The 27,605-nt window shown below is 39.1% G+C and overlaps 1 protein-coding gene across 2 annotated transcripts; it reads right to left on the reverse strand.

Moving 5' to 3' along the window:
• Positions 1–7,871: 7,871 nt before the first annotated feature.
• kcng4a (potassium voltage-gated channel, subfamily G, member 4a) lies at positions 7,872–26,684 on the reverse strand. Of its 2 annotated transcripts, none has more exons than XM_088938733.1 (3): positions 26,178–26,684; positions 23,912–24,714; positions 7,872–8,879 (listed from the first exon to the last, which is right to left on the reverse strand). In XM_088938733.1, the coding sequence occupies exons 2-3, from the start codon at positions 24,659–24,661 to the stop codon at positions 8,091–8,093; spliced, it is 1,539 nt and encodes a 512-aa protein (XP_088794859.1). In that variant the 5' UTR covers positions 24,662–24,714; positions 26,178–26,684; the 3' UTR covers positions 7,872–8,090. The 2 variants fall into 2 exon arrangements, with proteins under 2 accessions (XP_088794859.1, XP_088794858.1); XM_088938732.1 differs by having other exon boundaries at positions 23,912–24,717.
• Between the last annotated feature and the right edge of the window lie 921 nt (positions 26,685–27,605).

Consider the following 27,605-nt stretch of genomic DNA (forward strand, 5'->3'; position numbering starts at 1 on the left):
TGTACACTGAAAACTGTGTTTAAAAGTGCTGTGATTTTCAGGGCCGAATCTGCTTTGCTGTGCATGTACTGTGTCTCCCCAGGCCTGTTCTCTGCTGAAACTGGAAAGCTGGGGGCTTTAAAATACCCTGAAGGAGTTATTGAAGAGTTCAATCATCTCTTCCAAAAGCCTTCTTTGTTCTAGACTAGTTTCAGTTCCTCAGCCTACACATGAAACACATTGATCTCTTCGTCATTGTCTGTCTTTTTTTCGTAGTTGTCACGATTATAGTCCCCCCTCCTTAAGGGTGCTCCAGCCCTTTCACTAAGACTTTATTCTCTGCACCTGTTCCCTATTCCCAGCCCACCTTAAAAGCCAGGCGCTGACGCTCATCCGGGCTCCGCATCTGATTTCCATATCGTGCGAGTCCGGGACCTGGAAGCGTCTGGTCCCGTTGAGGTTTTAACCTCTGTTCCCGTTCCTGTTCCCCGTCCGCCGGTTCCGACCCGGCCTTCGTGGTTTTTAATTCCTTCCTCTGATGGATCTCCTGGTTTTGGACTTACCTTCATGTTTTGGATACTCTATGGATTACTCTTTGGGATTGTTCGCCTCGGCCACGCCACGCCTCCCCTGTGCACCAGCGCACCTTGGACACGCCCCCTTGTCTTCAGCCCCGTTTTCCTGCATGACTTTTCCCTAGTGTTCCCCCACTCCGTCGGACTGTGTCGTCCGCATAGGGTCCGGAAAGAACTGTTCGTTACAGTAGTCTTAGCAAATTCACCCGTTTAACACTAGTTCCAAAGCATGGCTGAGGATTCCTAGAGGGACTCGAAATCTTTTGAATTTCATTCCAACTTAAGACTGCAGTCTGTGAGTTAAGAGGAAAAAAGTAGAAATAAGATTTTATAGGTTCAGAGTGTGCATTTAACATGTACTGTATGTAAATATATAATGTATTTGCTAACTTAATAGAAAACATGACTTGCAAAATCTTTTTTGACCACTGTACTATGTTCATAAATATATAATGTATTTGCTAACTTAATAGAAAACATGACTTGCAAAATCCTTTTTGACCACTGTACTATGTTCATTACTGTAATTGTAATATACCAATATTCCTACTAGGCACCTACTGTAGGTTTTTTATTTTTCCTGTTCTAAAGTTTACAGTCATCCTCATCTACATTTTTTACGACCACTCTTCTGCTCAAATATAAACATGACGCTATATGGATGCTTGTGAAAATGAAAGAACTAATTCAGTCAGGAGAAATATCTTTAAGGAAATTTGTGGAAAGATGGTCCTATTGTGCCTTACTAACAGACTCTAGTATAAAGTATTGAGTAATGAATATCATAGGATTCATGGAATCCTTTAAACCAAAGACTATACTGAGTGTGCCTTCATTGTAGAATTTTATTTTTGTTCTTTGACAGCCAGGAGCTGCATTCTCTGTAAAACGTGATATTTGAAAATAGTGGTCTCTTTCATTTCTTATTCTGGTTTCACATCTCTGATCTCTTGTCCAGTTGTTTCATCCTTTTCTTCAAAACCCAGAATGGTCATTATTTTGATATGTTTTTGTCTGTTGAAAAAAGCATCACGAATTTATTGGTTTTAAGAGGAGTGTTGGTCCAGCAGTGATAGTTCATTTGTGACTGGAAATGTCTGCTGAATGAAACCACTTATACAACTGCTTTACGTCTGCAAATTACCACATAGGTTCGCTTATTGTTCACTTAAATAAACTCAAATACTATATATAAACCTGGAGATATATATCCTGAAAATATTATAGTAATGCCATAAACAGCCGCTGTGCCAATTTCTGCTGTGCATTTTCACGGTACAGTACTGTATATACAGTACAGTCACATCAGCTGAAAATGAAAGAAATAAAACCAAATATCTTTCACTCACGTTATGTGGTTAATAAAAAAAAGTGTTGTTTAAAGATAGCTAACATTAGAAACTATTGAATGATTTTTAAAGTTTTAGCTGATTCCAAAAAGGTGGCTGACCCAAGCTAGTTCACTTGTGCGTGTCGGGAGTTGTCATGTCTCTTGCCTGCCCGAGCGGTAGTTCGAGGGACGTGACGGGATCGCGGGACGCCTCCAGAAAAGCGCTCTTGGCAAACGCCCGCACCATCCAGCCCTTTCGGGAAAGACTCAGCGACCCACAAAGCTGGCTGACACATTTTGAAAAATGTACAACAACACGGGAAAAAGTACAGGATGGAAGAGAAAAGCATCCTGCCAGGTTACACCTTGGATGCTCCGATGCTCAGTGATCCTACGTGATGCCCGACTGTTGGAAAATATACTGTCTGGGGGGAGACAGTGTGACGCCATTTGGAAAAAGGCCAGCAGTAATGGATTTCTTCTGTCTTCTACCCCAGATAAAGACCAACCGGGGGCGAAAGCCTTTTTAAATAAAATAAATATTAAATTGTCAGAAATTTAAGCGTCAGAAAAAATTAAATTGAACGTTGTATTTAGTAATGCAATGCAGTTTTAATTAAACCTATGAAAATTCTCTTCCCACAAAAAAAATTATTCGCTGGGTTAAATACTGTTCTCTTTTGCCAATTGTTTTATTGTAAAGCTACAATAAAACATGACATGATGTGTTATAAATGTATATACAACTTAAACACACAGCATTTCCAAAAAGATCAATGGCGGATTCTTCATTTTTAACATGACAACATCGTACCACATCACTTGACTCCACCTATAATAGTAAACTCGCATATTATTATAATTTATTTTACTTTATTTACTACAAAATAAACAATGATTTGTAGGTAATGTTTGTAGAATACGCGTAAACCAAAAATGTTCAAATTTAAAAGAAATTTGCCGGGACTCACATTTTGAAGGGTATCCCAATTCTGTACAGCGCCTGTGTACAAAGCACGGAACATGATTTCAGTGGCTGACAGCTGATGAGAATGTGCAGCTATTGCAATTACACAGTGAACATGAAAATGTGCTCCGTACAATTTCTGAAGGATTTAATGAGGATTTTTACCCCACCTTGCACTTAATCAGTTGCAAATAAAAGAGTATCAGATTTTTAAACCCATCTTCCAACACTTTTTAATTCTCCACTGGCTGCCAAATTACTTTCTCTTGTCCTTGTCAATTGTGATTGATGCAGAATCAGTCAGCAAGCAAAGAGGAACTTGCTGCAAAGTAAAAATCAATTTGTTCTTTTACATTCCAAATACTGTCACAAATGACTTCTTGTTGTAACTGTTCTAAGACCACTGCTGCCTCTCAAGCATCAGCTGGCAATACTGTAAGTGGTCTCTAATGGCCTCATATGATTTTAGCTATTCTGAGAGAGGTCATTATTTTCTGTCAGACCTGCAGATCAATGAGGTGTCATGAAGGTGACCAGCTAGCCCAACACAGTATCTGCAGGTTTCATCTAACTTAAAATAAATTAATGTGTAAATAGAGTTATTAAATCGTTTTTATTTTAATTTAACAAAGGTTCTACTGATAATATGATGTGAACAGCTGATCATTGTCAGAGTGCTCATATCTGTAGAACACCTTCAGTTAGATATTGAAGATACGGAAGGTGACTGCAAATTTATATTGGTGACTGACAGAATTACAATATTGAAGATTGTATTTCATGTAAGACTTATTTCAGTGCTGTTTCATGGTAATTAAGAGACAACTTGAGCCTTGCAAAGGATTAATGCTAATCTGGCCACATAAATGTCTGATAGTTATCAAATTAACTAGTTTTCAGATCAGGTTTTGAAGGCCATAGAGTCTTATTCTGATTTTCATTCCACCTGAACCCTAAATTAGATCATTTACAAGAACTGTTTTTCCTTTACAACATTTTCATAGAGGACTCATCTGTCTTAGAACCACATGATGTTGGAACTGTAGAAGTGTTGATAGGACTCCTTTTTTTGTCAAATTAACCACAAGATGGGGTTGTCCCTGTTTTAAAACGAAATTGTCTTTGGTTTCAAACAGATTTTGTAAAGTGCATAACAAGATTAGCCACTGCAGAAAACAAAACAATAACAAACAAGGAAAAGTATTGCTCAGCAAGGGGTAAAACCCCAGAAGGTAGGAAACAGGTTTTGGCATTAAATCAGTTTTGACCTGTACTGGTCTGGGATTGAAGAACAGTAGATAATATTTGGAAAGAATGACTGTTAAAAAAACCCCTGATTAAAAATAGCCTTGGCCCTGGCATTCAGTCACCAGGATGCATTGAACTCTTCCCAGGGCCTTGAATCACTCTGGCTTAGGTCTGTGGGAAGATGCAATTGTGCTGTGAGCAGACAGAGTCTATCTGCTAGAGTCTGTTCTGCAAATAGCTATGTTTCAGCTTGTGTACTAGTGAACTTCCATTAAAGTGTTACAGACTTATAATATAATTATATAGTAACTCTCAGGAAAACATAAGAGTCCTTCCACACTTTAGATTTCCGTACAGTTGGTTTGCATATTTTGAGTGATTACCTTCTTTCGAGTAAATGTGTGTACAGCACATACTGTACATATGACAGGTCAAATATTAAAACATAGTATTTCTTTTCTGCTTCATCAGCATACTTTACAAAGGAACCTGCAGTCCTGCAGTTTTGTGACTCGAAATGGAATTAACTACAGCGGAGTATTGCCTTTTCTGCTGTAGGTAACATGACATAGCAGTCCCCCAGAAGAGGAGCTGGCTTGTAAAGAACCATTTTATTGTGAAGAACTGGCCATTTCTGCACAACAGTTTCTAACAGTTCCACGTGGGCCTGCGCAATCTTAACTTTTCCTATTAATTCCTGGTCACAGACAAAAATGTAAGATGGGACAAATGTTGTGACATATAAAAAAAAGGCAGAGACTTCTGGATAATCAGCTATTTTAAGGTAGAGCAATTTTATCACTTTAATAATAAATTATTTATTGAAAGTGTTTTAACATTCTGTATCATAAGTTTGTTTGCAAAGATCAGTACCATGAATTGTAATAGGCTGGGTAATTTAGTGAGATTAAGCAGGAAAAGCATTGGGGCAAATCAAGTACTGTAAATCTAACTTTCCTCCACATACTGTACAGAGGGTTCTAAAGAAGGCCAAGTGCATTATGGAGTGTGCGTTCACACCCCCTCCACTGTGAATTTACTGTACACTCCTCCCAACTGGGAGATGCCATGTTCCCAGTTGTAACAGTAATAGACTCAGGAAATCGTTCATATCCTCTGCAATCGCATTCTCAAACACTGTAAATTAACTCTCTTACCTCCTGTAACACTGATGTACGGTAGTACAACAGTATATTTTCCCATCTTTGTCATATTGTTGTGTGGGTCACTGTTGTAAAGCAATTTTCCTTGAGGGGATAATAAGACTTGAAGTGAACTTCTCACCCTTCTGTGAAACCCAAGCAAGGTTGGGTGGCACTTCTGTGTATCCCCTCCTATAAGTAAAGCACTTTGGGATCCTCTGAAATGCCACATGAGGAAAATCCACAAACATGGGCAGAGTGAACGCTAGAGGGTGGATAATTTGGGTGCCGTTATTCGAATGTGGTTTTATACTAAGCTGACTGTTTGAGATCCCAACACACTATTCACACGGATACGGAGAACTCGTGGACGCCAGCTTTCATTTCAGACTTACCTGATTTTCTCCTGTTGGCTGGTGGAGTGCTTTCTTCCATCTCCATCTCATCTCTTTCCATAGTCATTTTCTGATGCAAAACCACTGCTGAGCATCGCACCCACCAAGGTTCTGAACACTGTGAAAGAAGTCCTTGTACTCCAGTCGAGGGTTCTGGAATGAGAATGTTATCCACTGAGGTTTTTTTTTTAAAGTTAAGAGAGGAATGATGAGACGTATGCATCTGTACCTTTTTGAAACCTACATAAAGTTTGAAAAGAAATATATAAAATATACAATGTGCATCTTTTAATCTGAACAGATTCAAATATCCAAGTCTGACAAGTAAACGCAGATAAGGGGTGTGAGTAATGTACTACTGCGATTCCTAAGAAGCTGAGAGGCTAGATATCGTGTGGGAGACTGAAATTGAAATAATATCTGTGCAAGAGTTCATGGATAGGGCTGCTGTAAAATCCAAATCTATCTTCTTTTATTTGGATTTAAGGGCTTTTAATTTAATACTGAGAGTTCACAAACAGTGATTACAGAGCTTCCAGCAGATAAGATGTGCATCAGAAAATCCCCACCCTCACACTATTTCAGGGGATTGCTAAATCAATTTACTGCGGCGGTGGACTGGCCCCATCAGGATCAATACCGCTGCATTCATTTACCAAGCATTGACTTACCAGGACACCTTGATATACCCTTTAGTTTGAGGCGCAGGATGTCTATTTAACCACTATCTGGAATAAATGCAGCACACCTCTCTAGCTGACAATGGAAAGAGTCAAAGGAAAGACTTAACAGTGTCAGTCTACAGTACTGCAAGTCCATTACAGCTCTTTCTTTAGATCAGGTGTTTCTCCACCCATTCCCAAGGGGTCCTATATTGCAGGTTCTAATTCCAAAGTCTTAACAAACTAATTTAACTACCTGTCAGTGTAATGGGAGTAATTTAACAAATTTTTCAAGCTCTTCAGACGCTGATGATTTAAAAAGACCTGGTATAAAAAACCCTTTGGGACTGAAGCTGAAAACCTCAGCTTTTCATGAAACATTTGACCTGCTAAATGAGCGGTTTCTGACGGACTAAGTGCTGAGCTGTAGAAAAGAAATCAGTAGTAAATTCATCCAATTATTATAGCACAAAGTTAGGACATGTCGTATATACACTTCAAAACCATGTTTGCATCACCTAATATGTTTTAAAAACATTGGTGCTCAGTAGGACTAAAACACATTTCATGAGAAAAATGGAAGAAATTTACTACAAAACAGCTCTTTTTTTTACATTATAAACCCTGATTAGTATTTATTTCTATTTCTGCTCAGGCATTCTAGTACTTCAGAGGGCCATTACAAGCACCAGACAAACAAAAAGTAAAAAATGTCAGAGTATTCAGACTTTTTATCATGTGTCAAATTACAAAGATGTTTTTTTACAACTGTTCTGTCAAACTCTGAACTTCATTTCAACGAACATTTATTCATCCACAAGACAGTCACTCTTGGCTTATGCCAACTGCGTTTTTTTGTTAAGTAGTAAACTTGCCTAAAGTGCATCAAAACAAATAAAAACAAAACTGGGAGGGAGGATGCAACTGAAACAAAGCACAGCTGTCTGTGCTGCAACAGAATCGTGCAAACAATGCCTGTGTGTTTGGACCCTATATTCACCTAGCCCAGGGGAGAATGAAATCAGGTGTATCTAAATCTCAGCCCCCTCACACAAGGGACAACGGAATACCCTTGAAGTTATGAGCTAAGCAATTATCTCAGGCTAAATTCTACTTTGCACACAATTTCCCACTCAGCTTGTGAAGTAACTTTTCATTGTCTGCCTGCCGTACAGTATGTCACCCAGCTGGGTCACTGGGCTCCCTCCTAAAGGTACAGCTTTAGGAGAACTGTTACACATTTACCCTTTGAACTATGCATTGTCTTCAGCAGCTGAGGCATTAGCCAGTTCATTCAGTTCAACTCCGTATTCGCATTACTATCTCAGGCATCTTAAACAAACTTGCAAAGTTTCCAAACCCACTAAACCGAAATTTCATGCCTTCACTGCAGTTTAGCGGAAAGCTCTGGAGAACTCAGGGGAGAGAAGTCTATTTCATTATGTGATACAGTATGTTGCATACAGAATGCCTAAATGGATCTACTGACCTCATAATGGCATCACCGAGAGGAGCATTACACAAAAGGAATTTGGGAAGGACTTGAGGGACCGAAAAGATCACAAAGTGAAAGCGTATTTCAATTTTTTTTTTATTTTAATTTTTATCTTAGAAAGTTAATTCTCTTTCGTTCCATTCTCTACATGTAAGGAAGTTATGGCCATTGCCATATGGTACATTAGAGGGACTGGTGGGGCTCATTTTCCAACCTCCGTTTACACGGAGGACAGTGTAGCCCATCCTTCAAGGAAGGCTGGCTGTGCCAGACGGATCGCTTTGGTTCTTATTAGAGTCACTTTGAGCGGCTGTGCGTATTGTTCTCTGTATTGTCACATGCCAGCAGGGACTGCGATTCCTCAGATGCTTCATCAAGCGATTTGCCTTCATACTGTTCCTGGGCCATTGCCGCACGGCACTCTTGTTTGAACAACCTAGCCTGCTCCAACTTGAGCTCCTGGTAGGACCGGGAGAACATGTGGAAGATGGAGGTGGCAGGAAACGCCATGATTAAAATCCCACTGAGAATGCTGCTCATGGCCACAACCTGACCGGGAATGCTCCGGGGGACCATATCGCCGTAGCCCACCGTCGTCATGGAGATGATGGCCCACCAGTAGGACGCAGGGATGCTGGTGAAGTCCTGCCCTTTGGTCAGCTCGCTCTCGGCCAGGTACACCAAGGGCGAGAAGAGTGTGACGGCCACGCAGAGGAAGAGCAGCAGCAGGCCGAACTCCCGGGTGCTGCGCCTCACAGTCAGGCCCAGAGTCTGGAGGCCCAGGGAGTGCCTGGCCAGCCGCATGACGTACAGAATTCTCAAGGCACGGAGGATCCGCAGCACCAGCCCCACCTTCTCCAGGTAGACCTTGCCCCCAGGCTTGTCCTGGGTGTGGTGCTCCTCCTCCACGATCAGAGAGACGTAGTAGGGTAGAATGGCCATGGCGTCTATTATGTTCAGAGGTCCCCGGAGGAACTCCAGCTTACTGCGGGCCTGAACAAAACGAAGGACGAACTCCAAGGAGAACCAGCCAACGCACACGGTCTCCACGATGAACATGTTGTAGCACTTCTGGGAACATTCTCCCTGGGGAGGGCAAAAACAAAGGCGGGGCATTAGTGACGCTGTTGTTAAAGGTTTCTGAAGCATGTGCTGGGGGCCATATCTGAGACAGGCCAACTGTCTAAAAAAAATTAAATGGCCCCAACCGTCTCTTTATGACCCCTAAAGAAAAAGAACTATGAATCCCCTTGAAAAAAAAACAATGCTATTGTTTTTAAACAATGCAAAACTATAATACTCAATTTGACATGCAGCCTTTACTTCAGTCAAGATTTTGTAAAAACACACACACTTTTTCATCTATCCTGTTCCTTGTTGCCAGAAGCCTGGGTCTTTAAACACTTGTATCTCTCAAAAGTAAGATTACCCCTCCCATACTGGTTTACACAGGAACAGAGTGCCACAGTACAAATGACGTGAGAATGTTTTACAGATATGGTCATTTACCCATGTTTTGTTGTTTTTGATATATTAACACATAACCTAAGAATCCAAATGGCATTGGGTAAAGATCCTTAAATTTACATATTAAGCCTACAAAGAGGAGGGGGAGGAGATAGGGCAATCTTTCTCAACAAAGAGCTCCCAGGGGACAAGCTCATAAACATGCTTCTCCAGTGAGCTAGAAAATTAGCTATCAGGTTGTGATTTGGGGCGATTCCTGAAATTATGGAAAAATACAAAAGGTGTTATTAGATGGAAACGCTTACTTGTCAGCAATATCTTTATTAAGACACTGCGAACTGCACCCTCAACGTAAGGCTTAGTGCAGAAACAAAACAACAAAACAAAACAATGTTGACGATGGCAGCTTTTTCAGGGAAAAGGCTGAAAGATGACGTGAGAGAAACAAACAAAACCCGAGACAACCTCTGGCTCCCTCAGCACAAAGGCAGTCACATGAAGGAAAGACTATACCCTCTGGTGTAGCTCCCAGCAAGGCTGGAAAGCTGCAGCTCAAGGGAGGAAGGCAAAGGGCAAGAACAAGGTATTCTTCTTCCTTTAATTCATGAAATACAAATAGAATTCGCAGTAAATTGAATTCAATTTTTATACATAATATAAAACAAAAAGACTGGAAAGGCTCCAGCCTTTTCAATCACAGAGTGAATAAGGGGGTTTAAACTGTAGAGCTGGGAAGTTGAAAAAAAGGACTAATTAGAAAGGGGAGTTAGTCCACCCATTGGACACTCCAGGGGATATGGTGCGTCGTCAAATGCATCAGACAGCAAGCTTGTCTATTATTGGTAAAACAATATTTATTTATTTAGTGCATTTTAAAAATAAACAGAATAACTCATCTCTTTACCAGCATGAGAAAGCTCTCCTTTTTTGTGTGCCTATACTGCTTTTGGATAATTGATCTACTACAAATGATTGATATTTATGTGTCTGATGGTTTTATCTAAGGTAACAAATTTATACAGCTGGGTATTTTATGGAAGAACCTGAGTAAAGGACAGTGCTCAGGGATACAACTGCAGTACAGATGGGATATGAAACCAGAACGTTCCAGTTACGAGAGCACAGCCCCTAACTCTGCTCCACACTCCTGCTGAATTCCTAGTTTATGTGCGTATCCTTATCCATTATATCTGTAATGCTGGTGACTTACTGAACATCTGTTCTTATGAACACAACTGACTTTTTGCAATGTGAAGAATTTTCAAAGTATGATGCGATATCTATCATGATTTCAGACCCTATACAAGAGGAAGGCATCTGTGCTGCGCTACATACTGTATGTGCTTGCACAAAAGCTAACTGATCTCCAAATCTCATCCACCAATTAATTTAAGAGATCCAGAGCATAAGGTTCAAAACAACCCTAAGTAGTTTGGTCCAGACTTACCAGTCTTTGTGTAGGAAGTAGGAAGTGCTTCCTATGTTCAATCAATAAAACTAGCTTGAAGACAATATTCTCCCTGCAGCCAGACTAGTTAGAATATAACGGCCCATTCCTGTAGAGTCAGTTTACTTTATTCCGTTCCATTTCATGGGAGATTCAGCGAAAAACAATAAGCAACTCCTTCTCAATGTAAACAAGCCCCTTTTGTTGTTACAAAACCTTTATAAGACACATCACATGTGGCATTCTATGTTTTCAAATACAGTCATGTATCAGCTCACAGTTACTGTTCTCATACTGTACACACTTCTTAAAGCACAGCACAATAGCTTCTGTAATCATATAGTGTACACATCAAAGGCATGCTATCATACAGCACCACGCACTTTTCAAACAGGCCAGGCACTCAGTCTGTCAAACAGAGCAGCTCATGAGTAAAAACAAGTCAATCTGTTTGAAGTTTGACTTTAAAATATTAATAATCTTTGGACAACACCACACAGTAAGCAAAACTCCTTTTCAAACTTCTTTGAAGAAGTACCAAGCCATCCAACTGTAGAGTGCAGAATATGATTTTCCTTACAAAAAAATCCCAAACATTTCTATTCTGTTTTTTTTTATTATCTGTTTTGAGTTTTTTTTACCATGAAGTTCAATACACAACACACCAAGGCTGTGCAGCTTGTGGCTCTCTCTATAATTCTTTGCAGACTGAGCAAGGTAGCACAGCGGTTAGCTTTGCTATCAGGCAGCAATAGGGCCTATTGCTGGGAAAGCTATCTCTGTGGAGGTTGTATATCCTCCTTGTTTTCCCATAGGTTTCCTCTGTGTGCTCCTGTTTCCTCCCACAGTCCAAAGACATACAGGTAGGTTAAGTGGCTTCTGGGAAACCTGGCCCTAGTGTGACTGTGTGTCAATGCCTGTGTGTGCCCTGTGATAGACTGGTGCCCCTTTCCAGGGTGTATCCTGCCTTGTGCCCAGTGCTTTCAGGACAGACTCCTGGCCACTGTGGCCAGGAATTATATAACTGTCTTCAATGTGATGTGATGGAATGTAATTAATTTATTCAATTGATTTGAGATTTTTATGGAGTATCGGGCCTATATATACATAATTTGTGCATAAATCCATTTAAACTATTTCACTGTATTTGAAAAAAAAATCAGAAAGAGATAAAAAGATTTTTATACTTTTAAGCTTTGCTAAAAGGCTACAAAACATTGTACAATCACACCAATTGGAAAAAAGTAATGAATGGCTGTTTTTGTGGCAGATGAAGGAGGTAGAAGATCTGCAATAGGCTTTTCTTGTCAGTAATTTCCATTCATTAGGACTAACAGCCTGATGGATTGGAATGCAGTACAAGTTTCAACATCATTGACCAACTGCTGTGACTTTCAAGCTACCAATTAAATGACCAAAGATTATACTGTAGTCTGGTCTGTGCCATAAAGCCAGGGGAGTCTGACAAGCAATGAAAGGTATAGATCAGCCATGAAATAAGAAAGAGGCAGGATGCAGCTAGCAAAGCTTCTGGAAATTTTACCCATACACATTCAAATCACATTCAAATATTAGTGCCATAGATTCTCAAATTTAAACACATCAGGATCACGACAGCACGACATGGTCAGATCCCAGCCCCAGAGTTTGACTTCTGCAACTGCTGTTTACATGAAAATACATGCAGATTAAACTGCTTCACCTGTTCAATGGCATTAACATAAAATCTTTTTTTATTAAATGTATATTAGAGAATGCCCTTTTATACCGGTTGTACATTCCTATTTAATTTCATGCCTTGCAAAAATAAAACCCTTGATTGCATGCCATAAAAGCTCAGTGTTGTTCAGAGGTTACAAAGTGAGGGGGGGATTTAAACAAAGGGTTGAAAGATGGCATTAATGAAACAAAACCCTTCATAACCTATAACTCCCAAAGACAGTTATATCACAGTAGATATTAACTGTTCTCAAATAGCAAGCACTGTAAACTTACCAAAGCTAAAATACTTGAAATGGTGGCAAAACACAAAAACACAGGACTGAAGCGTAGCTTTACTGTTTAACTCCTATAAACAAACTAACTTTACACATCTGTCACTACATGGAAATGGTGACTATGTCCAGGTGTTGAAGGGTTTAGAAAAAATATTTAATTCAGCCTGCATTGTGATATACAGTACACACCTACATTACCCAAGATCACTGATCTGAATATGCAAAGGAAACTTTGGAAACTACAGAAGCTACCAGGCTTCCATTTGATTGTACTGTGCACGTATATGCTTTGACAACACTTAGTCCAGCATGCCGATAAAGATCGCTGAATTGATAAAAGCACATTGGAGTGTGACGTAGTAGAGCGGCTGATGATAATCAGGTGAGCTGCTTGCTGGGCACACTCTGGATAGTTAGTAACTTCTGCAAATTGCCCTTTCAGTCTGCCCCTGGGGTGGATGCCGGGGCTGAAGTTACTGGCTCCTGCTCCTCTTCCTCAGTCTAATATGATCAGTTTTTATTGTTTGTACATTTGTATGTCCCAAAAAAGATAATAGTTTGAAAATGCCTGCATTTATATTGTTTTCATATGTATTTAATATTTAACATTTCAATTAGCCCTTTGAAGCATATGATGACACATATGTGATCATACTGTAAATAGCCCACATAAAACTGGGTAACTTAAGCATTTGTACAAATATAAGCCACTCTTTTATCAACAGGCCTAGTCTGACGCAGGGCTTGAACTCCTTACAGTGACGTAATACTTTAGGAATTTTCCTTAACTCTTTCTGTGACAGGAGCCTGGCCCTTAGGCATAGTGAAATTCACCACTATTAAGAGGAGGCGTGGTGAGGTCTGAGAGCTGGGGGGCACCCGAGAGATGGCTGTCAGAGCCTGGCAGGGGACAATGGCAATCCTAAAATGAGTCTGAAAGCACCATGTGTTTCATGAATACAGTCCTGACAGATCACCACAGAGCTGACACTGTGAATAGACTGTAGACGTGAAACAGCTAACAGATGCCTCAAGTGAAATTAAAGATGACATAAATAAGTAAATCCTAGCCAAGATGTTGTATTCACAACATCGCATATAGTACAAAATAACTGAATCACAGGCCAAAAAAGATCCTAATACATATTTAAACCAAATGCTATTTAAGCCCGACATTTCTAAAGCAGTAATGCTGTTCGTGGAAAATGACATCCGTTTATGAACACAGATGGTCAACTTAAATCTGCATGGTTGATCTAAAGGCACTGTGTTGGAGTGGATCCATTAGGCTATATTTTACAATCAGAGATTCTTGATTACTGCTTTTCCTAAAGACACATTTCAATTTTAAAAGGGAGGATTTTTTTTATCTTATTGATCTTGAATTCTTACACTATTCACTGTCACATTTACTTATCCACTTAAACTAGAAAAACAGCACAAACTTTAATATCTTTTCCTGGTTATATCTGTTTTGGTTTTGTAACATATGATTTAGATTTAAAAAATTGGAACCAATAAATTAAAGCAGAAGTCTCTTCTTAATAGCTTCAGCTATTTAGGATCTCTTTTTAGCAGTGTCACTCCCTGTAGAATAAATTAAACTGGATGACAGTTCACTTCCTCATGAACAATTCTGAGTAACCATTCAACCTGCTACACCATGTTTTGGGGAGGGAGCCAGAGTACTGTGGAAAAATTATTTGAATATGAACAATTGAGCACATTCAAATGTCACGAAGAAAGTTGCTTCAGGGTAGTGTCAAACCCAGGACTGGAGAGCTGTGAAGCTTGTGATAATCATCGCACCACAGGGCTGTAAAGACGAAGACACGAAGAAAAGTACAGACAAGTGCACATGAAATACATTTTGTAATGTTTAATTACGTTTAAAAATATAACAAAAATGTTATATATAAAAAAATGTTTAATTATGTGCTATTTGGGTTACAGGATCTCTACTTGAAACCCTCAACCCTTAACTTTTATTTCCCCAGTTCCTTTCCTGTATAGATTTCTCTCTTTCTGGAGAACTAGTGTCTTGTATTGCCATGCATTTTGAATAAAGGAAAGGAAAGCAAATACCTGTGGGACTTACAGTCTGCTTGAAAGTTTAGAAATCCCACCAGTGATTATAAATTTACTGGTTACCTAGAAAACAAGCTTAGTACAGTACATCCAGACAGGCTTTGTAATTTTGGAATTATGATGCTGACATGACATTGAGTTAAAGCATCAGCTATTAAAAACATGTTTTTTAAAGAGTAATACGGTATTGAAATTAGTTAAGGTTTAGAGCAGTGGAGAGAACTATTCCCTTCTCCATTACAGTCTCCTTCTAAGCTATACACCACTAAGTACAAGACCATTATAGATCCCCTGGTTCGGTCACCTTGAGACTTCCCCTGACAGGCTGTTGACAGACTGTAAGAGCACAAACACAATAAAAATGTTGCTTAGCAGGTATGTACCTCAAGTGAAACAGAATGTTAATTCCAATGTGTAGTCCTTCAGCATCAGATCACATACAATTCAGAGTTCAGTCTGCTTTTTTCATTTGCTTCTGGTCGAATAACAGAAAAAAATTATATTTTCACTCCCTGTATGACTTTCTACACCTCATAACATTGTCAACACTAAATGTCTCCTCCCAGGTATTCACACATTCTTCAGTTTTTTAAAATGTCCTTTACAGCTTCCTATAGTGTTTGCTAAGCCTCTCATTTTGTATCTGCAATCTTTACTAGTTGATGTACATTAAGCAGAGTAGTTGTCCTAATACAGATCCTTACAGTACTCCACTAATCACATCTCCCCCGTCTGAGCATTCAGCCTTTATCTGTTTACTCTCCATTAATCAGTCTGAAATCCAAATACATGCATTACCTTGAATGCCTACCACCAACAATCTGAAAATGAATCTCTCCAGAGGAATTTTATCAAAAGCCTCTGAAAATCTAAATTTACCATGTGTTCTGTCTGTATCCATTACCACTGCTTGTTCAAAGAGCTCTAAACTGATACTTAAGCAAGACCTACAGCACCTTTTCTAAATACATGTTAACCTCCCCCCAGAATTCTACTGCCATGTGATGATTCTCTTGCTTAGTACTAATTTCAATTTCCATGACAAAGTAATTTAACCAAAGATTAAAAGATGATTTTTGCTTCCATTACTATATTGACTCCTATGTTTGTCTCACAAACATATTCCGCAGAAATGTTATTCAGATTCAGATGTTATCCCTCCCCATGATATAGTCCAGATTTAACCCCCCCAGTGACTACTGTCTCTACTGGAACCTTAATTATTAGTCTAAAAAAATCTAGGAGCTGTGTTTGCTTTAGGACAATAAGCAAATCAAGCACTGTGTTAAAATTGCGTTTTCTGCCCTAACTTTTCAAATTTACATAGGCTGTGACATACAGTACTGTAGAGTAAGAAGCCACTACTACTGCCAGCCTCCCACACAGTCCCTGAATCATGGGGTGGAAGCTCTGGCTATTTGCAGACTCGGGACATGGAAAGATTAATGTTTAAGAGTAGAGACGGGATGCAACTGACTTTGTGTTGCTTAGTCATTCCATTACATACTTCATCAGCTGTGTTACTGCACAGTTATTTCTTGTACATCTATTCAGAAATACTGAAATGTGCAAAATGAAAATAGGCAAATATTTAGTCTCCTCTAAACTTCCAGGTGAATTTTCTAATACTTTTCTCATTTTAATTTTAAAAGAAACATAAAATGCATTTTATCTTACACTTTATAGCATCTGAAGCTGCTTCACTGACAAGCTCACTGAACTTCCAGCTGTTCCCAATTCCAGTCTCGGAGGACCACTGACTACTGGTTTTCATTCTTGCTGAGCTCTCAATCTCTGGTGCCAAAGGATGACTTTCTAAATAGTGTAATAAATGTTTGTTTAGACCTTTATTTAACTTTCTTTGCTCTCTCCTGAGTGTCAAAAATATCCACCTTCAAAGGTACCGTTTCCAGCAGCTTCAACACCCGGAACTTTCCACTGCCTTAACATGCTTGTATTTCTCTGAATAGCTCTGACTAGTTGAAGAATTTATGACGAGCAGGAACAAGATTAAATTACACCCACGATGAGTGTTTTTTCCTTTTGCAGAGGTATCGTGGATTACAGACAACACACCTGAACGAAGACAGTTCTGAAACTCAAGCGACAGCACAGGGTTGATACCAATTACAAATACTATTTTAACATTTAACCGCTGGAAGGAAATGTACAAATATGCCCCAGATATAAAATGGAAAATTGGCTGTGATGAGAACTCAGCTGTAGCAAAAACCACAAGACACTGTCCTCCAGGACCAGGGCTAGAAACCACTGGATTATTCTAACAGCTGTGCTGTCGAAAACTTCTAATTCAAGGTACCAACTTTGATGTCTATAGGTTGTCAATAAAACCCTGAGACAACCCAGAGGTAAAGTCAACATGGTCTTAAATACTTCTAGAAAAAAGGAAGGAGCTGAAAGATGTAAGTATCAAAACTTTAATGATTGGCATTCTTTGCATTCTAAAATGAAATTATAAGATGCTTTATACTATACAATTCTGCAAGAATTGTGCTTAAACATTATTTATGTTGAAACAATGGGTCAGATAGGATCTTCAGGCTTTGGAGAGCTATGGTTTAGTAGTTAAGGTAAACGTTCTTACCAAGAGGATTGTGGTCCAAACCCTGGCTATACAGGTGACTTGCTGTGTTACTGTGTTAATTAATGAAATCTCTTGTGTACTTTCGTTTGGATAAGATGGGGATCCAAGTTCCTGTTGTAAGAAATAGGGCTGATGCTGATGCATGGTTCAGCCTCAAGTTCCAGTAAGTCTCCTTGGATGACTCAATTAGCACCACATTTTCCATACAGGATTAAAAAAACAGTATGTAAACAACAGACTGCTGTCGTTGAAATGGCAGATCAGTTGTTTATGTGGGTTACAAGTACTACTGAAACACTTTATTTGCCTATAAAATGCATATATAATGATTGAAATAATTTTTATATATAGAACTCTCAATCCTCCTTTAAAACAATGCAAAGCATACTTGTTCATCTAAAATGCCTAAAACCTTTAATCAGTGTCACAGGGCAAACAGCTGCTAGTAAAAGGTTAGCATTACATAATTTGTTTACTTGTTGTAAAATAAAGAGAATGCGAAACAACCCGTGATGCCACTGGGACTGTAAGTAAGTGGAGTTTGAGACAACGCACCTTGAGGTGTAAATCTGGTTCTACGGGAGATTAACGCACAAAACTAATAAAACAATAACAAAACAAAGGAACCAAAAACCTAGCTCATGGGTGGAACTTCTATCTCACTTGTTCTTCAAGCTAAGAGGTAGCTACTCTGACCTCTGATATGAGAAAACAAAAGAGAAAAAAAGATTAAATAAAGTTCTCTCCTTCTTGAGAAAAATATCCTCCTAAACGTCTGCTTGTCAAAATTTCCAGCTTTGTCTTGCTACCCTGCATCGGTCTTCTTTCCTTCTGTAATCAGTCAGTTCTTCCCCGTTTGTCTTCTGTCTCGGTTTCTCTTTCGCAGTTTCTTATTCTTTCTAAAGGTTTCACCCTCACTGTTTCCACTATACTACTCTTCCAAAAGTAATACAGATTCCAACAATACACAGGCAACATAATACACAGTTATGTTCCCTGTGTGATATAGCTGTTAGCTCTTCACAGTGCCTTGCTTCAGTATAAACTTTCAGCAGTTCCGTAGTCTTCTGCAAGCTTAATTATTACAAGAAGGCTGTTTTTACTCACAGGCCAGGGTAATGTTGATGTTAATTTCTGAGGTCTGAAACAGGACACCCACCTGTACCTAGTTCCAGAGATGACGTTGTAGGGTCATCTTGCATCTTGGATTCTGTCCAAGATCGGTATAGTCAAAAACATCAACAAAATCAATTACCCAACTAGGACGGCACTGTCCTCCCTGGACCACACCCCTAGTGGCATCACAAACTAAATGGATTACTGCTAATAAAAATATACTGTTAATACATTTTGCTCTTTTTGTCAATATTGTAATTTAAATTGTAATTAGTAGCATGTGGAAAAAGACTTGCTCCAGTGAATATTACTGTGTGCTTGAAAACTTTACTTATTTTGCATGCTCTGAAATCTGAGCTCACCTCTTGTGAACACTGAATATGTAAATATTTTCAGAATCCGAATCTCCCTGGAGAGAAAAGGCTTAAGGGGCAGTCCAAACCCAGAGAATCCAAAGAAATGTAATGTGACATTGCACTGTAGCAATAACACTTTTCACAAATACTTAACTCAAGCACTCAATAAACATAAGAACATAATTTGCACCAAGTATGAATGCTCTCTTTACATTCGTTAGAGTTAGAAATTACATGAGTTAGAAAGCTTTGGTCATCATTATAAATGAGTCACATTAATGCAACTCAACACTTAAGGTGTGTTTTTTTTTAAGTGCTTTAGCAACGAGCACACAATTTATATTTTGCATACAAATACAATGTAATGTACAATGTAATACAATGTAAATGCACTTTATAGATCACTTTATAGAGCATTTTTAATTGCTTTCTGATAATTATCAAAAGGTTTGAAAAGCCCAGTTTACTATTTTTATGCACGATTCACAAAATGAAGTCAGGAGAAGGGAGAGAACTACTTAGAGACCAGAGCACTACTATATATCTACTGTGTAGATATAAAAACAAAAACTGTATTCTACTTTAAAAGATTTCTTTCAATAGGCAACTCCAACTTAATCCTATATAAAGCCATATTTGCATTAATAGTATTCTGAACCCCCTATTTATTAGTCACTAACCATTTAAATTATTAGATTTTGGTTCCTACTAGTCCAGGTACTCAATCCAACCAGAATGTTTAAAAAAAAATGTCCAAGTGACTGATTAGACTGAATGAACAGCTATTGACTGATAAGCGTTTTTGTTGAGATTGGAAGAGGAATTGAAGGATAATTTTCAGAAAGAAAAACACTATCATATTCACGACTGAAAGCAAAATCTCTTTTACTAAAAAAATAGTTATAGAGATTTCTAATAGAGATTCAATTACACCTGTCTGCAATGGTGATCTGGATTAAGAAATATGATGTACAAAAATTTATATTTTTAAAGATGTGCTCCAGATTAATTTCCAAAGTACAACAGGGTGTTGTTTGAGTCTCAATGGGGTATTAGGGGAAAGTCACAGGTGTAAGGAATGTTTCTAAATGTGAACAGGCAAAGTTAAATTAGTGACACCAGGTGGTATCCGTAACTAATACCCAGGCTTTTAATTTGACATGTGACATTAATTCTCGGTGATCATACAGTAGCTTTGTTAGGCACTTTCACTGAAAGTAATCGAGCATTTAATGGATAAAAATAGACTGAATTCAGAGTATTATGTCCTTAAAAACATCTCAAACATTTTTGTGAAGGAACAAAGCATGCATCTTTGACCATAAATGTACAGACAAGCTGAAGTTTTATTTGAAAAGTTCTTAAAATCCAAGGTCTCAGAATAGCATCCCTGCTATCATTTAACAGTCTATTTTTAGTTCATCTTTAATATATAAAGGCCACTTATTTCCACAGAAATGCTCTAGCAGTTATGTATTCCAGGTTAGTGCTTTCCCAAACATGATAGAAGAACATAAAAAATTGGGAATTAAAATACATTTGATTTTTGTTCAATTACAGCCACTAGAAATGTATGTATAGTGTATGTGCAGAAATGAAGGTCCATGGCAAAAGTATTTTTGTTTTTTGTTATGTGCTGAAGGCTTCTGAAACATATTTTGTGTGTTCCTGCGTTTTGCTGTTTTTATAAGAATAAAGATGTTTCCGCTACTTCATTATACCCTGTCCACTCCTCCTATCACAAAATGAAAATGCAGTCGCCTGTAATTTGTTGATTCAGTATAACATCTATGGATGATTATATACCCAGGTGAATGCCTTTAAATTATGTATGGACCCTTAATGTAAATTGTATTGGAAAGAAAAGCCTGCCAGGGATGGTGTGCGGTCCCAAAAGAACGAGAATGTTTTACACCTCTCATTGAGTCCGTTTATCAACAGCTATGACAGCCTTTCAGTATTAAATAATGGTCCTATTCTTTAACTTTCTGAAAAGAAATGACAGCAATTTAAACATTTATCATGCTCTAATGTCTCAGATCAGCGACTGTTATGAGCAGTGAAACCTAATTTTTTGTCTGTACAATTTATGCCGCATGAAAGAACAGAAGATGACTGCAGCATATTTCCATACAGTGTGTTTGTATATGGACCAATGTGCATTAGATTCAGAACCAACATAAAAAAACTAAATTCAGTCTGATACGATGATTGTTCTTAAAAATCAATGAATCTCTTTAAACAGTATATAAAGTTATGCTATAATATCTTAAAAAAAAAAACAAAATTATTATTTTTTCTGTTAACTCCAAGACTCATTAAAGGGTTAACATTTCAGAGCACAAAATAAGACAACTGCTAGGGAAGGCTAAAAATGTGGCACAACCAGGAAGAGTACTTGTCTGGAGCTCAGAACAGATATTGGCAGCTCAGACATTAACTATGTGATTAGCCAGCTGTGGCTGGGATTCCCAAAGCAGCTGTGTACATCTGGGCGAGTTCCATGTGGGAGGGTGGGCTGAGCTTGGGGGTCAGTTTGACCCTGTGATTTGAAGTGAGAGCTGCATCACTCCTCCAGCTCATGTTGACTCTACTGCAGGCACTTCGGAACTCAAAGGTGCAAAACCCAAAAGATGTATCTACAGCATGTTTCAGAGAAAACCCTACACAGGTCTTAACCCAACCACTACTCCATGATGTCTCAAGGCTGGCAGCTGGTGACTCCAAGTGGGAGGATATACGGTATAAAAACAAAATAATTGTTTCAAGACTTCCACACCATCTCACTATTAAAAGACTAGACACAAAGCCTGGAAAGAAATACTCGAAAGGGCTGGAGATCAGCACTCATGCCCAGTTTAGTTGGGATGCTCAAAAAAACTTCAGAAATACCTTGTACTCAGCTGTCATTGCTCTTCTATTCACTTTGCATTTAACAGATAAACAGCCCAATGACCACCTCCTTCCTGATCCCTCTGCAATATCCAACAGCCTCTTAATATATTCAAAACAAAACGAGACTTACCAGCATGGTTATGGGGTTTGGAGAGAGTCTAAAAGTGCAAACACAGCTAATATTCAAATTATCCATAAAGTCAGTCAAGTAAAAGCCATATCTACCATGGATATATATACACAGGATCCAGCACTTCTTACACTGTTGCAAGTGATGTGCTTTGCTTATACTGTAGAGAGCATAAATAATTCACTGTTGACCATGCTATGGAGCCTCTGAGCATTAGATCTTTAATAACTATTTCTTTCATATACTAGAGTAGTGATTTATGGGCATTTTGTGGGAGAGAACTAATGGAACTATATAGAGAGCAACAAGACATTAAGTCTAAAGACAAATCTGAAAAGCTGCAGATGTCAATTTAGGACTTTTTCAAAAAGTCTTAAACAAACCAGGGATCAGGCAGACACATGGTGATTGAAATTAAGATCAGTACGTGCAAAGTAATCCACACTGTAGGAACATACACTATACATATCGTGTGGGGGATTCAGAGCTGCAGGATGAGGCATATGAGAGCCATCTGAGTGTTTATGAAGATTTATCTTCTGCCCTCAGCACACCAACCTGTGGAAACTATTAACTATTATTCAGTGGTGTGGTTAGATTTGAATAAGTACGCGAGAGAGACAAGATATGCAGAGCATATCTGGCCAGGTGGGGTGGCGGGAGGGGTATGAGAGAGGAGAGCTACAGGAAGTCCTGGGTACGAATCTACAGGACACACAGTGCATAGGCAAGTGGAAACATGCACCATTAGGATCCATCCTTTCTCCTGAAGTTTATATTATAATTTCCATTATAATTCCATTAAAGAGAATGCTCGGATATATAGCAAACAGCAGAATTTAAATCCAAGGAATTTATACTTGAGTTTTACAAGGTGCTAATAAGATAACACTTAGAATACTCTGCTCAGTTATAGTCACCACACCACAAAAACGATCAAAATGATAGAGCCTTAGAAAGAGTTCAAAAAGGAGCAACAAGAACAATTTCTAGCCTCCCTTTACCAGTCTGCTTTGAGACACTTCACAGATACAGACACTTACAGAGAGGCTAAGGAAGCTAAATGTCTTCAGTCTAGAATAAAGCAGACTGAGAGGGAGATTGTATTCAAGTATACAAGATACTTAGGCATATGGATAAGACACACCCAGGGGGCTATTTCACAGTCAGTAGAAAAACAAAAGCAAAGGCTTACAAGTGCAAACTAAAAGGGAATTCATTGAGGAGAGAGAATAAGAAACAATTCTTTCAAAAAATGTGCTATGAGTTCCAGTAACAGGCTCCCAGCCAGGTGCTTGATGTCCATCTGGATTCAATTTCGGTTTTTATTGAGCTACCAAACAAGCAAAATGGGCCAAATGGCCTTCTCTCATTTGCATCTTTTTCTATTCTTTTTTTTTCCAGTAACAAAATATTACCACAGCTCAATTAAATTTGAATGCGGCATGAGTGAAAAGAAACAGCAGAGGAAATAGTTTTAATTATAAGAACTGAATAACAACAAACAATATTGTCATAGTTTGCCTTGTCAGCAGTGCATAAACCGTAGCTTTACCAATGAGTTATTCCCTAAATACATGCAAAACATTACCAATAATTTATTCTTTGACCGGATCTCCTCGGCCTTGTGAACAAACCCATATTGCACTGTTTGAAAATTACACATCACTTCACAGAACAGTCAACTGAAACTGCATTTTAAAACATCAGCCAGCAAAGAATGAATATGACGGTTTCCATTTACAGATTCTTAAATTCAATTCGTTGTTTGCAGGTGTGTTTGCAATAGTACTGTTTTTACTACAGATCTTTCGAAAATTGAAAGGCAAACACATTATTATTCTCATTACCTACAGGTTAATTACTCGGTTTACAATTCATATCGAACCAAATCACTCAACTTTCAGTACAGATTTTGGATGGAATTACTGTACCTTGTATTTGTACTTTAAACTTTATTTTATGATCTATGATTTTTCTGGACATATCTTTATTTGAGGAAGCAATGTGCACTCACCCGGTCCTCCTCTTCCCGTAAGTCTGGCATTGTGCTGATACAGAGGCTGATGACTGTGACAGCTACGAAAAGCATGGAGAGGCAGGCAAAGACTTTCCCTGGGAGTCCAGACTGGGGGTTGTCCACCATGTCCCTCAGCTTGCTCATGAAGGCATGATACTTGGTGTCCTCCACCGGCACAGTCTCGGTCTTCTTGCAGCTCCACGCCTCCTCCTTTTGCTCCATCTCAGCCACGTCCTCCAGCCGGGTGTAGAGCTTCCTCTTGCAGCAGCGCTCCATGTGGCTCACCTCCAGGCCCCAGTAGGTCAGCTCCTCGTAGAAGGACAAGGCACACATCTCCCGAATCAGCCTCAGCTTGCCCGCCGCCAGGAAGTTCAGGATCACCCGGAAGGCCGAGGGGCTCCGGTCGAAGAAGAACTCGTTGGCGATCTCATCGTAGTCGTCGCAGACCTGCACGATCTCGTCGTAGCTGCTGCAGAAGCGCAGCCGCCCGAGCCTGGTGAGGGGGAACTCTTCCAAAGTGCTCCAAGGAATGGTGTAGCGGTTCCCCCCAACGTTGATGATGACCTGGTGCTTCTGGTCCACAGCGTACAGCTGCTCTGGCCGGTAGATCCTCCTCACCCGTTGGTAGTAAACCCCCTTGATGGTCTCAGTTTCAGGGGTGCAGGTGAAGATCTGGTCCAGGCTGCTGTCATCACTAAGGCTTAAGTTGCTGTAGTCCTGGTCAGCTGTTCCAGAAATGATGGGCATGGTGGCATGGACGCTCAGCAAAGGCAGGCAGAGGGGCCAGGGCAGGCGACCGGCTGCTTTGGGACGAGATTGAAGGACGGCAAGAAGAAAGCTTCGTGAACCCAGGAATTAAAATTCCTTGCAGGTTTATTTTGTTCAAAACTCTTAATTAGAGCATACAGAGCAAATTCTAGAGCGACTAAAGCGACATTCAGCAACACATGGTTAATAAGAGTCTGAGTACAAGGACTTTCGATCAACCCTCTTTCAATACTGTTTTATAAACAAAATAGTGTAATTAATCTAAGCCACGCTGAAGCTACACTGCACATGACAAGGCCTGTTAGAAGGCATCTTTATCACTATACAGTTCCTGTAAGAGTTTGTATTCTGTTTAGAAAAAAAAACACATTTTATTTCTGCAAAAGAAGGAAGTCCTACATTATTATTCAGGATTGAAGTAAGAGTTCCACTGAAAAAAAGCTGGAGACATTGCATGCTTTATAAACCTCAGTCACCTGTGTAAAAAAAAACGACACCACGCACTGGATACTTCATGACTGTTCACTTATTCCAAGCAATTTTGGCTGGATAGACAAACAGTATAGAAAATACGTGCAAGGTGTAAATCCGAGTTTTGTAGGAATTGTGCACTGATGAAAACATGAGCCGGCAATGCAGCCTGAAGTTAATCAGAGCGTTGCAAGCAACGAAAGACTTAATATGGTTCCCTGCCCATTCATTTACCTAGCGGAGAGCCTACCCACAAAGGAATATCAGTTATTACACATAGTAAACAGAAGACGGAAAGACAACTCTCAGGCTCACATGATGGAAATCAGCCGACTGTAATTAAACTCAAAAGCAATGTGCTGTAGGACAGTACACAGACCACATGAAACACTCGTCTAACTAGGTCTGTGGGTAACGAACGCAGTTTATTTTAAGGTAGTCCTATAGATCGCTATGATATAGAAGGCACGCTGGTTTTTTATATTAATATATCATCATAGGATATTCTGACTGCAGTGCAGACAGTGTTAGGGGTAGGTTGGAAATGTTCAACTCACAAATGTTGTTAGATCTTCTACAACTTTACATACAAAGTGCTTATTTTCATTTGGAAATTAAATTCAAATGTTTTCTGTTCAAATCCTTAAACATTACAAAATATTCTGCAACGCTTTCATATGTTCATTGCAATAACTGTATAGACTGTACATATTAATTGAGACAACTTTTTCTTCAAATATTATTAACAATAATGCACTTTAACAGTCCTACAGTATATTGATTTCATATGACTCATGTTCTGAACACACCTAGCCCAGAATACAAGTTACCGACTCCGTATGAGTACATACGGCTCAGCTGAAGTACAGTACATTGCATTACCGACGAAACGGACACAAGATTTGAAATTGTTACAAACTAGCAGTCTACGAAAGAAAATGTTGTTATAATAATTACAAAGAAAACTACACAGAATACTACGTGCGCCACAGTACGTAGGATGCAAAATAAAGTTTGCGCTTACCATATCTAGAGTACACGGCTTCAATTCAATAAAACTGTTCCGTCGTTTCCTTAAAAGCGTACAACAGGGTGTTCCTTCATTTTTTGTGTCATAACAACACGTCCTGGCATGAGCATATAGTCCATCATTTTGGAGCTGCAACCCAAGTGCCTGCAAACTAAATCGCTCTTCCGATTTGAGCAATAAACTCGTAGGTTTCGCTAAAATCTCCTCCCAGGTCTGTAGCGAAAGTGTCCCATTTCGTCTAAGCGCTGCGAGGAGTGCCGCAGCTCTGCGCTCTGTCAGGAGACTTGTGGAGAGGCAAGGTGTTGTGTGAGCGTTTCTTTTCCCTCTTTTGAGATAAAGACAGCGTGCCCGTTTACTCTTGTACTACTACGGACAGTAAATTAAGTAAAATACCAAAGCGATTCTGTTTACGGGGTTCAGATCTTTCTGTCCGTGTTCACTCCCGATATTAAACTAAACGCGACTCTCCCAACTCCAGCCAAGTCCTTTCTCAGCCGTGCGTTTGTGCTGCAAACCCCCCTGGATCTGTTGTTGCCCTGTCGTGCGCAGCCGGCGGACCGGACCACGCTCAAATCGTTTCCAAGGCGTTCGTTTACATGAAGCAAGAAACTTGTTTTTCTTTTCTTTCTCTGTAATTTCCTGTTTTCAAACATAAGGCGTGTCTTTTCGGGTTTTTATACGTTTCAGGACAAGTTTGTGAGCTTACACTATTAGCAATGTATCCTTTTAATAGTATGTTTTGCGACTAAATTTTGTTTTGTAGTTCAGAGATGGCAGAATTGACTGCGTATGAAATGTATGTCCAGTCTTTCATAAAAGTAGCCTATATACATGTATTTTAAAAGTTAAACATTTAACTATAGATTTTGAATTATCTTTTACCTTTTAAAATGATAACTGGTTTTGTTCAAGATTAAAAGTTTTTTTAAAAGCCTTTGGCTTAAAGACAGAAGTCTTTTAAAATAATGTCACGATTTATAATAGCTGTTACCTTCTATAGCTTTTTAGTGGTTATGTGAATGACCTTTGTACACAGAAGTAGGCATTAATCTCATTTCTTGCAACCCGAAAGGTCCTGCTTTTGTTATGAAATAAGGCCGGCTGGAATGCTGTGTAAGAGAGAGAAAAAAAACAGAACCCTCTCTTGCATATAGAACCAGGGAAATTGTATTAAATAGGAAATAAAAATACTGAATCCTTCAGAATCATATTGTCATGGAAACTAGTACCACTGACATTTTTACTTTTAAATAAATAGTAAACAAATCCTGATAAACATTAAAGCACATACTGTATCACAGCAGAGGATGTTGTTCCTCAAAACTAATGTTCTGGCATAACTCTGTACAGTGAAAAATATTTGAAAGTAAAAAAGCTGTAATGAACACAGTAAGCCATTCAAAGTGGGAAATGTCAAAATGG

The sequence above is a fragment of the Atractosteus spatula genome, chromosome 21 (assembly GCF_055471065.1).
Source record: "Atractosteus spatula isolate fAtrSpa1 chromosome 21, fAtrSpa1.hap1, whole genome shotgun sequence".
NCBI lineage: Eukaryota > Metazoa > Chordata > Actinopteri > Semionotiformes > Lepisosteidae > Atractosteus > Atractosteus spatula.